Consider the following 15,297-nt stretch of genomic DNA (forward strand, 5'->3'; position numbering starts at 1 on the left):
CCAAAATGTCTTAAAATTAAATTAAATTAAAAATTTCAGTTCACAATAAATAAAATAAGTGCCTCATTTCTCTTTCTTGATTTCAAAGTTGTTTTGCTGAATATACTCTGTTCTGTTATTAATAAATAATAATAATGGAAATAATTATCTGAATTCGGGACCACACAATAACATACTCTTAACTATTTTTTCCACAGAAACGTATGAGGAAAATAGTAAGGGTATGCTAGTGGTTACGAATTAGCATACAAGGGGGTGGGGGCTTTTGTTTTGACGGCGAAGTGGCCCGGAAGTGCTTCGCTCAGACTGCCAACATCACACACTCGGCTAGTTAGCGACCAGTGTGGGTCGATACTGCGGAATAGGTGGCAAACTAGATGAGTTTACCGCGACGAAACAATGTTGCCTATTTAGGAATCACCATGTCATCAACCGCGGCCTGAGATCAGATAAGTAGACCATGACAAGCGTTAACAAATCTGTTAATTTATGTTTATTCGCAGACTGATTGTCATGATTTTAGCTGTTGCTAAGCGTGACGTGAATCTGTGTGATTAAAGTTGAGCCACAGCGTTGAGATAATCAATCAGGTCAATGTACCAAGAGCTCGAAAACCTCCTTCACAGCAGACCAGCAGTGGATGTGCGTTTTTAATCGTGTGATTTTAAGGGTAGATGCAAACAACTCATTAGCTAACCGGCTACTACACCAAACATCGATCGATCGCACAGGATTTGTTGGTAAACTCTTGGATCTTTAGCAGAAATGGATGACTTCAGCTCCATCAGTCTGCTGTCTCTGGCTATGCTAGTCGGTTGTTATGTGGCTGGAACTATTCCCTTGGCTGTCAACTTCTCTGAGGTGAGCTTTAACCTGAGTTGTCCATGTCTACAGTAGTTTATTTAGGACAATATTCAGTCCTTGTGAGCTTCTGAGTGTTCAGTTCTCTGCAGGAAATGGATGTTTGATAAAGCAGACAGCCACAATATTCAGTTCTGAGGTCCTCAGAAACAGGTTTGAGATCTGTATTGATCTCCAAAAGCGACAAGCACCCCTGATTTAGCCTTCCAATGGCAAAAATTTGATTGTTGAATGTTATATTAATCTAAAGTTTATACTGTAGACACAAACTGTTTAACATACCACCCACGCTGATCTTGTTTAAACAGGTGTGTTTTGTCCTTAAATGCAGTTTAGATTGATTTTCTGGATTTTCAAGCAAATTTTATGGTTTATGATCCACCATAAGATAAGTGGGTGGCTGATAAAGTGCTTATGTGAGTTTATACAGTTTAAATAGCAGTCAAATGTGCACTGAAATACACTGAAATTTCTCAAATAATTCTACTACTATTATTTTAAAGGGATAGTTAACCCAAAAATGAAAATTTTGTCATCATTTATTCATCCTCAAGTTGTTCCAAACCTTCTTGAGTTTGGCTGCCATAGCCATTGACTTGCATAGTAGGAAAAAATATTGTCTGGTGACCAACATTCTTCAAAATATCTTCTGTGTTCAGCAGAAGAAAGAAATTCATCCAGGTTTGGAACAACTTGAGGTTGAGTAAATGATTACAAAGTTTCATTTTTAGGTGAACTGTCCCTTTAATAGGTTCATTACAATTCATAAGTTTGGGGACATTTTTTTTTTTTTTTTTTGATGCTAATAATCTCAAAATGGCTAAATGTCAGGTAATTTATCAGCCTGTCCATTATATAGTTCTTTCACTATTGAGATTTTTTTGTTTGTTATACATGAAGTTTAAATTCAAATGAGGAGTTTATTCAGAAATGTGATTGCACCTGCATGCCCCTTCTGATGAATATATTCTTTCATATTCTGTTTATTCACATGAAGATGACCAATGTCAACCTAAATACATAGAGTCTGTTGGTTACTGAGACTCTGCGATTTCTGTTCTATCTTTAGGAGAAGTTGAAGCTGGTGACAGTGTTGGGAGCTGGGCTGTTGTGTGGGACTGCACTGGCTGTCATTATTCCAGAGGGAGTTCATGCACTCTATGAGGAAATGTTGGAAGGTGAGATTCAAGTTTACTCTTCAGTTAATGCATTGATTCCTTTTCTTAATAATGCAGAATATACATCAAAGTTTTGGGCAGAGTTCTCCATGCGTAAATCCTAAACTGCAGTAATGCATTGTTGCGTGGTATACATATACTTTAGATTGTAAAGCTACTAGTTAAGGTGTGGTCACACTGCACCTTTCAAAACGTATGCGAATGCATCAGACCGGAAACACAAGCTTGTGTGAAAAATGTCACATTTCGCTGCGTTCCAAAGTTCAAGTTTGGTGAACTCTGACCTGCGAATTCGCATCACGTGAAGACATGCGACCAGTAGAAGATCGATTCGTCACGGCATGACCTCTTGGCTGAATTAAAAGAATGATATTTTTGCAGTAAAGTCGTGAAGGTTCTATATTTTTACATTTTGAATGTATTACTTTAAGTTATGTGTTGAATTCATGTTTATAAAAAAGACGCTGTAGACCGTAACGTAAAAACACGACCGTCCCACACATCCGAAGAAATTTCGCACATTCTTAAAATATTGTAGCATTTAGCTTAATAGTGCCAAAACTCAGTGTGTTCCCAACACTGATGTTATGTATGAATGACTTTCAAAGCTGTACTCAATCTTGGTGTAGGTGGACACCACCATGGTCATGGGCAAGTGGATACAGAAGTTTCTGATCCGAAGGTTGCAGAAGGAGTCGTGGGACCCAGCGGTGAACACAGCCACAGTCACGAGCAGCTCCACGCTTATATCGGCGTCTCTCTGGTACTGGGCTTTGTCTTCATGCTGTTGGTGGACCAGATCGGCAGTGCTCACATGCACAACAGTGATGGTTGGTGTTGACGAATTAGAATGGTATAAACTGATGGCATAAAATGCCTGAAACTGTTATCTCCACATTTTTAGATCCAGAAGCAGCAAGGACTGCTAGCTCTAAAGTCACCACTACGCTTGGATTGGTCGTTCATGCTGCAGGTAAAGCTGATTAAAAAAAAACTGTTAATGAAAATCTATCCAAATGTGTTCTATGTAGTATGTTATTTTGGAAGCTTCAGATTGTATTTTTATAATGCTGTACACTACTGGTCAGAAGTTTGGAATAACTGTGTTTTATTTTTCATGTTTCAAAATAATTGTATTATTTGAATACAGTTTAGATTTTATACTAACCAAGGCTTCATTTATTTGATCAAAAATGTGTAAAAAAAAAAAAAAAAAAAAAAAAATTGTTTATAACAACTTTTTTTTTTTGCTGGGTTAATGTGTTATATGCCATTATTCCAGTCTTGAGTCAATGTCACATGATCATTCAGAAATCATTCTAATATGCTGATTTGGTGCTCAGTTTTTAGCAATTATATTGGCACTCAATTATTAAAAATGGTTCTTATTAATATCAATGTCGAACACAGGTTTTGCTGATTAATAAAAGTACTGTTTTAACATTGATAATGATAAGAAATATTTCTTGAGCATCAAATCAGCATATTAGAATGATGTCAGCGGAGTACACAAGACTGGAGTAATGATGCTGAAAATTCAGCTGTCATCACAGGGATATAATATAATATAATATAATATAATATAATATAATATAATAAAAAACATTGATATAATTGATATATTGATGACATTGATATACTAAAAAACAGCTCTTTTAAATTGTAATAATATTTTAAAATCTTTGTTTTACCGTATTTTGATCAAATAAATGACTTAAAAACATAAAAAATCTTAATTATTCTAAATGTATGACCAGCAGTGTATATTCTGTGTTATGTTAAATCTGTCCAATAATCATATGATTCATTCTGTGGCTCCAGCTGATGGTGTTGCTCTTGGAGCGGCTGCATCCACGTCTCAGACCAGCGTCCAGCTTATTGTATTTGTGGCCATTATGTTGCATAAGGTACAGTCAACCTTAAAGAAATTAATGTACTTCTACTCTAGCTTGTGTATTATTCTAGTGTACTGTGAGTATAGTTGGCTCCTCTGATAAGTTGTTTGCACTGTTTCTAATTTGTATCAATTTGTTTAGAAAGACCAGCTGAATGACTAAATGTAAATGTAGGTGCCTTTCCAATCGTTTCCCAAATAAATTCTCCAAATATTTCAGAATGTAAACACAATACTTTGCATGTAATCATTGATGACTGTAACATTGTTTGTTATACATGTTGTTTGTTATACATATTAAGACTACTTTAAAATAAATTTATATAAAATGACAAAATAAAAAATACAGTAAAAACAGTAACATTGACATATTTCAATTTAGTAATATTTATTAATATTAATACATGTTTGTATTTTAATATATTTTAAAATGTAATTTATATTTGTAAAATCTAAAATTCAAAGCTGATTTTCCAGCATCATTACTCCAATCAGTGTCACATGATCCTTCAGAAATCATTCTAATATTCTGATTTGCTGCTTAAGAAACATGTTATATTATAAGCGTATATTATTATTAATCATTTCTTTTAGCAGCAACAACAAAATCCTGTGGCTATAAATCAATACAGCTATATATTTTTTTTTTTTTTTTTTTTTTTTTGTCGACTGCGTAACCTTATGAAAGTTTTTCTTATGCTTTAAAAATGTTCATTTTTTTTATACTCATTTAAATTTACGTATGTTTGCTGTGATGCTATTTATTGTATTTCAGGCTCCTGCTGCATTCGGACTCGTGTCTTTCCTCATGCATGCGGGTTTAGAAAGAAACCGTATCCGGAAACATCTATTAGTCTTTGCCTTGGCTGCCCCTGTTTTGGCCATGCTCACCTACGTAGGACTCAGTCAGGTATGCTGAAGTATTAAAATAAAACAGACATTAATATTTTAAGCCTTGTTAGTGTCAATTTTATGCAGACAATATCTGCATAACATTTGAACTGGGTTAAAACAAAGACTTTAGATGTACCAAGACGGTGCACTCATATTACTATGAATGGGAGAATATGGCGGAATAAGTCCCACCTTCTAAATAAAAGTGCCAGGTGGTAAAGTCATCGCAGCTGCGGTTAGAAGCTCCAGTTGCTTTAAAATCAGTGTTCTCAGACGTGTGTACATGATCAGTGTCTGGTCCAGCCTGAAAAATGCATGTTTTTTTGTTTTGTTTTTCTCATGATTTAAGCATTTAGAAATAAAATTGTCACATTTCACTGGTGATTTCAAATCTGAAATTTAATCATAAGCATGGTAAACAGCTTTGGAGAATTTGATGTTTCCCCATTCAAAGAGAGAGCTGCATTACTAAAATAGCTGCCTGAGAGGCGTTTCAAAGATGGCCGCCGAGTAAAATACCTTGCCTTTAGGGGCTTTGGTTAAAATTAGTTCTATGTATAAAACTTGGGAAGTAACTAAATTTGTAATTATATAATGATAATAATAATAATAAAATTTTAATTAAAGGATTAGTTCACTTTAAAATGAAAATTACCTCAAGATTTACTCACCCTCAAGCCATCCTAGGTGTATATGACTTTCTTCTTTCTGATGAACACAATCGGAGTTATATTAAAGGATTAGTCCACTTTTAAATACACTTTTCCTGATAATTTACTCACCCCCATGTCATCCAAGATGTCCATGTCTTTCTCTCTTCAGTTGAAAAGAAATTCAAGTTTTTGATGAAAACATTCCAGGATTTTTCTCCTTATAGTAGACTTCAATGGGCACCAAACAGTTGAAGGTCAAAATTAGTTTCACTGCAGCTTCAAATTGTTCTACATGATCCCAGATGAGAAATAAGGGTCTCATCTAGTGAAATCATCGCTCATTTTCTTAAAAAAATTGAAAATTATATAGGTTTTAGCCATAAATGCTCATCTTGAACAAGCTTGAATTTGAATTCCAGCAGTGTAGACACTGCTAAGCCTATTACTGCCCTCCACAGGTCAAAGTTTGAACTCATTTTATATGCAATATGCTAGTTCAATAGTATATAACAATTAGTTCAAACTTTGACCTGTGGAGGGCAGTAATACGCTTAGCAGCATCTACACTGCTGGAATTCTCAGAGGATAAGAAGAGAGCTAGTTCAAGATGAGCATTTATGGTTAAAACATATAATTTTCATTTTTTTTTTTTTTTTTTTTTTAAATGAGTGATGGTTTCTCTAGATAAGACCCTGTAGAACAATTTGAAGCTGCAGTGAAACTAATTTTGACCTTCAACTGTTTGGTGCCCATTGAAGTCTACTATAAGGAGAAAAATCCTGGAATGTTTTCATCAAAAACTTGAATTTCTTTTCAACTGAAGAGAGAAAGACATGGACATCTTGGATGACATGGGGGTGAGTAAATTATCAGGAAAAGTTTATTTAAAAGTGGACTAATCCTATAATAAATATCCTGACACATCCAAGCTTTATAATGGCAGTAAATGGCAGTATCCATCCATCATAAGTGTACTCCACACGGCTCCGGGGGGTTAATAAAGGCCTTCAAAGCATTTGTGTAAGAAAAATATTCATATTTAACAAGTTATAAAGTAAAATATCTAGTTTCCACCAGACTGCCTCACGTCAGTTACTTTTTTCGTAAGTTGAATACGGAAGGCGGTCTGACGGAAACTAGATGTTTTACTTTATAACTTGTTAAATATAGGTATTTTATAGATATAGATATTCATACATGCGTCTAACTACGGTTGCAGACGCTCAGTCTGTTCACAGTCCGCCTTTGACCGTTCCAATATGGCGAATGACTTGCGTATCAATTGTACACTCATTATTGCAGTGCATTATGAGATTGAATGATTGCACTCAATAACATTGACTGGTTTCAAACACCACTACAAATGGCTGCCCCCCTCAAATAGTGCCCTGTTTAAGGGTTGGGGGCTATTTCAGACCCAGCCTTTGTTAAAGTGTTATAAGCCATGAACCAAGCAAGTGAATCACAACATTATAAACTTGAATGTTTTTTTTAGAATTTTCTCGCCATGAAGATACCCTTGTTGCTGACATTTAATTAATTTTTATTAAGATTCAGGATTCTTTGTCACTATACTAAAAGTACAACGAAATTACAGCAATCCTTACAGTGCATCTAATTTAAATTAAAACAAAAAAAATTAAATTATTTTGAATATTACAATTTGCCTCTAAAACAAATTAGCCACTATTTATTTAAATATGTGCTAAATTGGCATGTATCCTGGCATATATACTGTTTGTGTTCGCTTTTATGTTTTGTAACGTCTACTAATTACCCCCTAATGGCACAAGGTTTATTGTTCTCAGTATAACTTCACAGCAGTAACTTCAGATGCTTCACCAGGGTTACATAACCACCATGGAGGCCCACGCTATGTTTTTTAGATTTGCCCGTAGGCATCCCATCGCCATGGGAACCGCTGAGGTGGCAGAGCGGAGATTATTCACCTCTGGCTCCCCTGCTGTGAAACACCCCACAATTGTTTTTTTTTTTTTTTTTTAGACAGCCTGGAAATCACTGAAATGTAGAGATGCAATGAGATTTTTACAGCTGGGACGCCAACGAGCATCCTTGTAACAATCCTGAATATTTAATGTCTACCAAAAAAAAGAGTTTCCACCTCTCTGACTGTGTCCTAGATTCACCCGTCATCTAACACGTTCCCTCTTCTTCCATTCAGAGCAGTAAAGAGGCACTATCTGACGTCAACGCCACCGGGGTGGCCATGCTGTTCTCCGCCGGCACCTTCCTGTATGTGGCCACGGTGCACGTCCTTCCGGAAGTGGGCGGCATGGGCGGCCACAGCCACTCGCCCGGGGGCAGCGCAGGGAAAGGACTGAGCAAAGTGGAGGTTGGAGCTCTTGTTGTAGGCTGTCTGATACCTCTAGTGCTGTCCATCGGCCACCAGCACTAGTGTTCTTCACTGAACAGTGCGAATGGGACTTTGAACAGCATTGGCCAAATAACAACCTCACAGAAGTGGTTTGAATCATGCCTCTGTCAGTTTATTCAAGTCGGCGGTTGGAGTGAATGCAGGAACTTTGCAGTCAGGAACTTGATTTGAGGAAGCGCCTATGGACTTCTGGAATGGGCTGCTCTGCTGCTCCACAAAGCACCGTGGGCTGACGGCTTATGATGACCATACACAAATAAATGCGATCAAGTGTCCAACTCTTCATTTAATTTCTTTCTTCAGTGGTGCTTGTTTAAAAGAATCAGTTGTTGTTGGGTAGTCATGTATGCTTTAAATTTGGTATTCTTTTGTTTTTTTATATATGGAATATGTCCATGAATCTTTTTAAGGATGAACTGGCACAGTTGTGCCCATTTACAATAATGATAATAAAAAATAATGATACTTTTCAAACATAATGAATTTATTGGCCCAGAGTAATTATTTGAAGTTTATTGACCCCCTTTTTAGCACAAATCTTAATGAGATTACATTATTCCATTAATATGATTAATATGGGAACATACACTGGCCTTTTTTTTTTCATTACAAATTTGGTTACTGCTAAAATTATTTTCCACTTTTAAACGAATTTCATCTTATGTTATTGGACAAATATGACATTTACTTTTCCGGTAGAATTTTAAATATTAAGTTTTTTATGACACTTGAAATGTTTGGTGTCCAAATTTTTAGCAGATAAACACATTGTTCTGTTGAGTTCAGTGCATGTACAGCGTTATTATTTGACAATTATTCAAACCTGATTTGGTTGTTTAATCCTGGAAAAAGGATCTCATTGGTCAGTCAGATGTTTTGTACTGTGATGTCTGCTCAGAGCAGGGCCTGTGTACTGTAAATATGTATTCTCTGTAAAAATGACAAACAAAAAAATACCGTTTGACACCCTGTTCTCCAGAGTAGATTTTAGTCTCATTTTAGCTTATGTAATGAGTGGGCAAGAATGATCATTTTTAAATTAATGACATTGATACTTCCATTTTCATTATTTGTCTTAACCGAAGAGAATTTGAGATCAGTTGGGAAGATTACATGGTGGATTTCTGGTTTGAAGGTTTTGAAGGAGTGATCCATGAACTAGAAAACTGTTGTGTTCATCACCAAGCTATTTTTTTTTAAGGTTGCCTCCAGAAGCAACTCTAGGGGTTGCCTTTAAGGTCCAAGAGGCAAACTTGGACACCAGCAACATCCTGTACCTGGTTTACAAAGTGTTGCATTCTTGCTCTAAAAAGTCTATGTAAAAAGCTGTTAATGCTTTTAGCTCTCTAGCGCCCTCATCTTATTGTAGTGCACAAGCGCAGCATCAACCTCAAATTGTGGAAGATATATGGATGAAAGAGACTTTATGCTGATTTGTAGATAGGACTCCTCTGAAAGGGAAAATGTGAATCCTACAACATGACCTCCTAGAGACTTGGCACAGATACTTAATGGAACTGAATTGGTATTGGTTAGATGAAATTTTGTGCCATATTGACTTATTTTGACTGATTCTTCTCTTCCAGCTGAGAGATGTTGTAATAGAAACTGGGTAGGAAGAGTGATGGTATTGGTATAGAGATTTTTCAATGAAGCAGGACATGATGAATTCAGAGTTTGGGGGCTTTTATGTTATCATTCCACAAGAGGAGTATGCCTTATTTTTCTTGCAATTGTTTAACTTAAAATGGTTGCAAACATCTTTGTTCATGATTTGAATAAACTTATTTTCTTTTTTAATGGATGCAAATCTTACTACGTACCTTATTTTGCATGTTTAAGAACATTTGGAATTGCATTGAGAAATATTTTCACATTGTAAATTAATGAAGCAAATAAATGAGAAAGGAGTAATTGTTTAAAGACAAATATGAGTTATTGTCCAGTAATTAAGAACAGGCACATCTTATGGATTTTGACAGAAATCTGGGACATTTTTCTACATTTTTAACTTTTATTGATGTCACATTGAAACCCAGAAATACAGTGGGTATGGAAAGTATTCAGACCCCCTTAAATTTTTCACTCTTTGTTATATTGCAGCCATTTGCTAAAATCGTTTAAGTTCATTTTTTTCCCTCATTAATGTACACACAGCACCCCATATTGACAGAAAAACAGAATTGTTGACATTTTTGCAGATTTATTAAAAAAGAAAAACTGAAATATCACATGGTCCTAAGTATTCAGACCCTTTGCTGTGACACTCATATATTTAACTCAGGTGATGTCCATTTCTTCTGATCATCCTTGAGATGGTTCTACACCTTCATTTGAGTCCAGCTGTATTTGATTATACTGATCGGACTTGATTAGGAAAGCCACACACCTGTCTATATAAGACCTTACAGCTCACAGTGCATGTCAGAGCAAATGAGAATCATGAGGTCAAAGGAACTGCCTGAAGAGCTCAGAGACAGAATTGTGGCAAGGCACAGATATAGCCCAAGGTTACAAAAACATTTCTGCTGCACTTAAGGTTCCTAAGAGCACAGTGGCCTCCATAATTCTTAAATGGAAGACGTTTGGGATGACCAGAACCCTTCCTAGAGCTGGCCGTCCGGCCAAACTGAGCTACCGGGGGAGAAGAGCCTTGGTGAGAGAGGTAAAGAAGAACCCAAAGATCACTGTGGCTGAGCTCCAGAGATGCAGTCAGGAGATGGGAGAAAGTTGTAGAAAGTCAACCATCACTGCAGCCCTCCACTCGGGGCTTTATGGCAGAGTGGTCTGACGGAAGCCTCTCCTCAGTGCAAGACACATGAAAGCCTGCATGGAGTTTGGCAAGATGGTGAGAAATAAGATTCTCTGGTCTGATGAGACCAAGATAGAACTTTTTGGCCTTAATTCTAAGTGGTATGTGTGGAGAAAACCAGGCACTGCTCATCACCTGTCCAATACAGTCCCAACAGTGAAGCATGGTGGTGGCAGCATCATGCTGTGGGGGTGTTTTTCAGCTGCAGGTACAGGACGACTGGTTGCAATCGAGGGAAAGATGAATGCGGCCAAGTACAGGGATATCCTGGACGAAAACCTTCTCCAGAGTGCTCAGGACCTCAGACTGGGCCGAAGGTTTATCTTCCAACAAGACAATGACCCTAAGCACACAGCTAAAATAACGAAGGAGTGGCTTCACAACAACTCCGTGACTGTTCTTGAATGGCCCAGCCAGAGCCCTGACTTAAACCCAATTGAGCATCTCTGGAGAGACCTAAAAATGGCTGTCCACCAACGTTTACCATCCAACCTGACAGAACTGGAGAGGATCCCCAAATCCAGGTGTGAAAAACTTGTTGCATCTTTCCCAAAAAGACTCATGGCTGTATTAGATCAAAAGGGTGCTTCTACTAAATACTGAGCAAAGGGTCTGAATACTTAGGACCATGTGATATTTCAGTTTTTCTTTTTTAATAAATCTGCAAAAATGTCAACAATTCTGTGTTTTTCTGTCAATATGGGGTGCTGTGTGTACATTAATGAGGAAAAAAATGAACTTAAATGATTTTAGCAAATGGCTGCAATATAACAAAGAGTGAAAAATTTAAGGGGGTCTGAATACTTTCCGTACCCACTGTATGTCACTATATATTACATCAGAGTTTTGATATTCTACAAATAAAAGAGTGATTAGACCACTCAATTAGCTGAAATATAATATATGAGCAATATCACTCGAGTTGGAGTATGATATGGCTCTATATCAGCACGGCTGTGATTAGGCTATAGTCATAAAAGTATGATAAGTTTGCACAATAGGACATAAACACAAGCAAGCAATTCAGTCAAAAGTACAAAAGCAGTGCTCTAATTAGTAGGTTTTAAGTTAAATAAAAATGCATAGTTATGAACATTAAATTTGCCCTTAGCCAAGTTGATTTGCTTTGGAACAAGTAGATTAATAAAACCAAAGAATGCCCCTTTTGATATACCCAAATTGAATTACAGTATATCTGCCAGCGACAAATTCCCTAAAGACTTGCTGAGATAAGCTGTTCTCGGCGGGTACATGAGTGCTGAACGGCCGCTGCAACCTGGAGCTCACATCTCTGAAAATGTAATATGTCAAATGGGTGCTATGTTTATATATACAGGGAGTGCAGAATTATTAGGCAAGTTGATTTTCTGATCATATTTTTTTCCCAAGCACATTTTACCAATTCCAATCCACATCAATCTTAATAACTACTATTAATATTGTTTTTAATCATTTATAAGTGATATATAATTGTTCATGAAGGCTGGAAATGAAAAATGCCTTATATTCAGGTGTGCAGAATTATTAGGCAAGTTTTCTTTTACAGGCAAAATGAGCCAAAAAAGAGATTTAACTCAGACTGAAAAGTCAAAAATTATTAAATACTCATGAGAAGGACGCAATACTAATGCAATACTAGAAATTGCAAAGTTAAAGCATGACCAAGGGACAGCAAAATGCTCATTGGGTCAGCGGGGTCAGACAAAAACAGGTGGAAAAGAAAAGACACATGTTAACTGCAAAATAATTAAGAATTAAGGTGAAGAATTAAGTGTGAAACCATCAGGAACCCTTTAGTCTCCAGCGCCACCATTTTCCAGAGCTGCAACCTACCTGGAGTCTCCAGAAGTGCAAGGTGTTAGGATCTCAGAGACTTAGGTTAGCTAAAGAATCCTAAAAAATGACCTGCACTTGATAAGAATCACAAGCTGAAGTGTTATAAAATACATGAAGACTGGGTTTTAATAGGGCTTATAGACAGACAGCTTGAGAATGACTCCTGATGGACCAGCACCACATCCTCTTGTACCACTGTTTGAAGAATTTATCCAGAATCTGGCAGTAAGGTGTTTGAGTTCACTTTTAGTCCATCTCTTATCCTGAAATGTCTGTCTTGCAGAGATGGACTAAAAATGATCTTCCAAAACTTACTGCCAGATTCTGGAAGATAAATTCTTCAAACAGTGGTACAAGAGGATGTGGTGCTGGTCCTTCAGGAGTCACTCTCAAGCTGTCGGTTTATAAGGCCTATAAAAACCCAGTCTTCATGTATTTTATAACACTTCAGCTTGTGATTCTTATCAAGTGCGGGTCATTTTTTAGGATTCTTTAGCTAACCTAAGTCTCTGAGATCCTGAGACCTTGCACTTCTGGAGACTCCAGGTAGGTTGCAGTTCTGGAAAATGGTGGCGCTGGAGACTAAAGGGTTCCTGATGGTTTCACACATAATTCTTAATTATTTTGCAGTTAACGTGTCTTTTCTTTTCCACCTGTTTTTGTCTGACCCCGCTGACCCAATGAGCATTTTGCTGTCCCTTGGTCATGCTTTAACTTTGCAATTTCTAGTATTGCATTAGTATTGCGTCCTTCTCATGAGTATTTAATAATTTTTGACTTTTCAGTCTGAGTTAAATCTCTTTTTTAGCTCATTTTGCCTGTAAAAGAAAACTTGCCTAATAATTCTGCACACCTGAATATAAGGCATTTTTCATTTCCAGCCTTCATGAACAATTATATATCACTTATAAATGATTAAAAACAATATTAATAGTAGTTATTAAGATTGATGTGGATTGGAATTGGTAAAATGTGCTTGGGAAAAAAATATGATCAGAAAATCAACTTGCCTAATAATTCTGCACTCCCTGTAAATTGCATATTTGGGGTCTAAACAACTACATTCTCACCTAAAAAAAAAACTCTTAAAACTACATTCCGTGATGCAACAACTGTAGTATTTTTAAAATTATAGTAGGTTTGCTCTTTAAAAAATGAAATACTGCTAATACAGATCCTGCAGAAACAAGCGGAGTGATACCTATTGTGAAACAGTTTCTGTGTAAAAGTAGTACTAGCATTGTGTTGTTTTCAATAAAGCAGTAATTCTCTATTATATCACAAACTAATATTATAAGCATCTTCTAAATGTACAGGTGCTGGTCATATAATTAGAATATCGTGAAAAAGTTCATTTTTTTATTGTAAATTATTTTTAAAAATGAAACTTTCATATATTCTAGATTCCCTACATGTAAAGTAAAACATTTCAAGAGTTTTTTTTTTTTTTTTTTTTTTTAATTTTGATGATTAGAGCGTAACAGCTCATGAAAGTCCAAAATCCAGTATCTCAAAATATTAGAATATTTCCTAAGATCAATCAAAAAATGGATTTTCAAAACAGAAAAGTTCAAGTTCTTTAAAGTATGTTCATTTGTGCACTCAATACTTGGTCGGCAGCACATATTACAGCAAATGACTTGCTCCTAGCACAAATTACAGCATCAGTGAAGTGTGGCATGGAAGTGATCAGCCTGTGGCACTGCTGAGGCACTATTGAGCCTTCAGATCATCTGTATATTGTTGGATCGACTGTTTCTCATCTTTCTCTTGAAAATATCCCATAGATTCAGGGGTCAGGCATGTTGGCTGGCCAATAAAGCACAGTAATATCATGGTCAGCAAACCACTTGGAAGTGGTTTTTGCACTGTGGGCAGGTGCACTGTGGGCAAGTCCTGCTGGAAAAGGAAATCAGCATCTCCATAAAGCTTGTCAGCAGATGGAAGCATAAAGTGCTCCAAAATCTCCTGGAAGATGGCTGCATTGACTTTGCATTTGATAAAACACAATGGACCAACACCAGCAGATGTCACAGCTCCTCAAATCATTACTAACTTCAGAAACTTCCCACTAGACTTCAAGCAGCTTGGATTCTGTGCCTCTCCAGTCTTCCTTCAGACTCTGGGACCATGATTTCAACATGAAATGCAAAATTTACTTTTATCTGAAAAGAGGACTTTCGACCACTGTTCACTGTCCAGTTCTTTTTCTCCTTAGCCCAGGTAAGATGCTTCTGACGTTGTTTCTGTTTCAGAAGTGGCTTGGTAGTCCTTTTCCTGAAGATATCCGAGTGTGGTGACTCTTGATGCGCTGACTCCGGCTTCATTTGACTCATTGTGAAGCTCTCCAAAGTGTTTGAATCGGCTTTACTTGACAGTATTCTCAAGCTTGTGGTCATCCCTGTTGCTTGTGCACCTTTGCCTACCCAATTTCTTTCTTCCAGTCAACTTTGCATTTAATATGCTTTGATACATCACTCTGTAAACAGCCACCACATTCAGTAATGACCATCTGTGACTTACTCTCTTTGTGGAGGGTGTCAATGATTGTCTCCTGGACCACTGCCAAGTCAGCAGTCTTCCCCATTAGTGTGGTTTCAAAGAACAAGAGATACCTGGAATTTATACTGTAGGGATGGTCATTTAATGAAACACAAATGTAAATATTCTAATATTTTGAGACACTGGATTTTGGACTTTCATGAGCTGTACGCTCTAATCAACAAATTAAAAAAAAAAAAAAAAACCTTTTGAAATGTTTTACTTTACATGTA

General features: G+C 36.7%; 1 protein-coding gene across 1 annotated transcript; it reads left to right on the forward strand.

The window, feature by feature from the left end:
- The first annotated feature begins 248 nt into the window (after positions 1–248).
- On the forward strand, positions 249–9,679 carry slc39a9 (solute carrier family 39 member 9). Its single transcript, XM_048191595.1, has 7 exons — positions 249–861; positions 1,931–2,039; positions 2,669–2,869; positions 2,944–3,012; positions 3,861–3,946; positions 4,709–4,843; positions 7,663–9,679. Exons 1-7 carry the CDS (start codon positions 766–768, stop codon positions 7,894–7,896), a joined length of 930 nt encoding a protein of 309 aa, XP_048047552.1. The 5' UTR covers positions 249–765; the 3' UTR covers positions 7,897–9,679.
- Positions 9,680–15,297: the final 5,618 nt, after the last annotated feature.

This window comes from Megalobrama amblycephala, linkage group LG5 (genome assembly GCF_018812025.1).
Source record: "Megalobrama amblycephala isolate DHTTF-2021 linkage group LG5, ASM1881202v1, whole genome shotgun sequence".
NCBI classification, from domain to species: Eukaryota; Metazoa; Chordata; class Actinopteri; order Cypriniformes; family Xenocyprididae; genus Megalobrama; species Megalobrama amblycephala.

What these genes read in the sequence shown, in the direction of transcription:
- slc39a9 (XM_048191595.1), top strand. Translation starts at nt 766, where the DNA reads ATGGATGACTTCAGCTCCATCAGTCTGCTGTCTCTGGCTATGCTAGTC. An exon ending in TCACATGCACAACAGTGATG is followed by an intron (nt 2,870 to 2,943) that starts GTTGGTGTTGAC and finishes CCACATTTTTAG; the next exon opens with ATCCAGAAGCAGCAAGGACT. An exon ending in TGGCCATTATGTTGCATAAG is followed by an intron (nt 3,947 to 4,708) that starts GTACAGTCAACC and finishes ATTGTATTTCAG; the next exon opens with GCTCCTGCTGCATTCGGACT.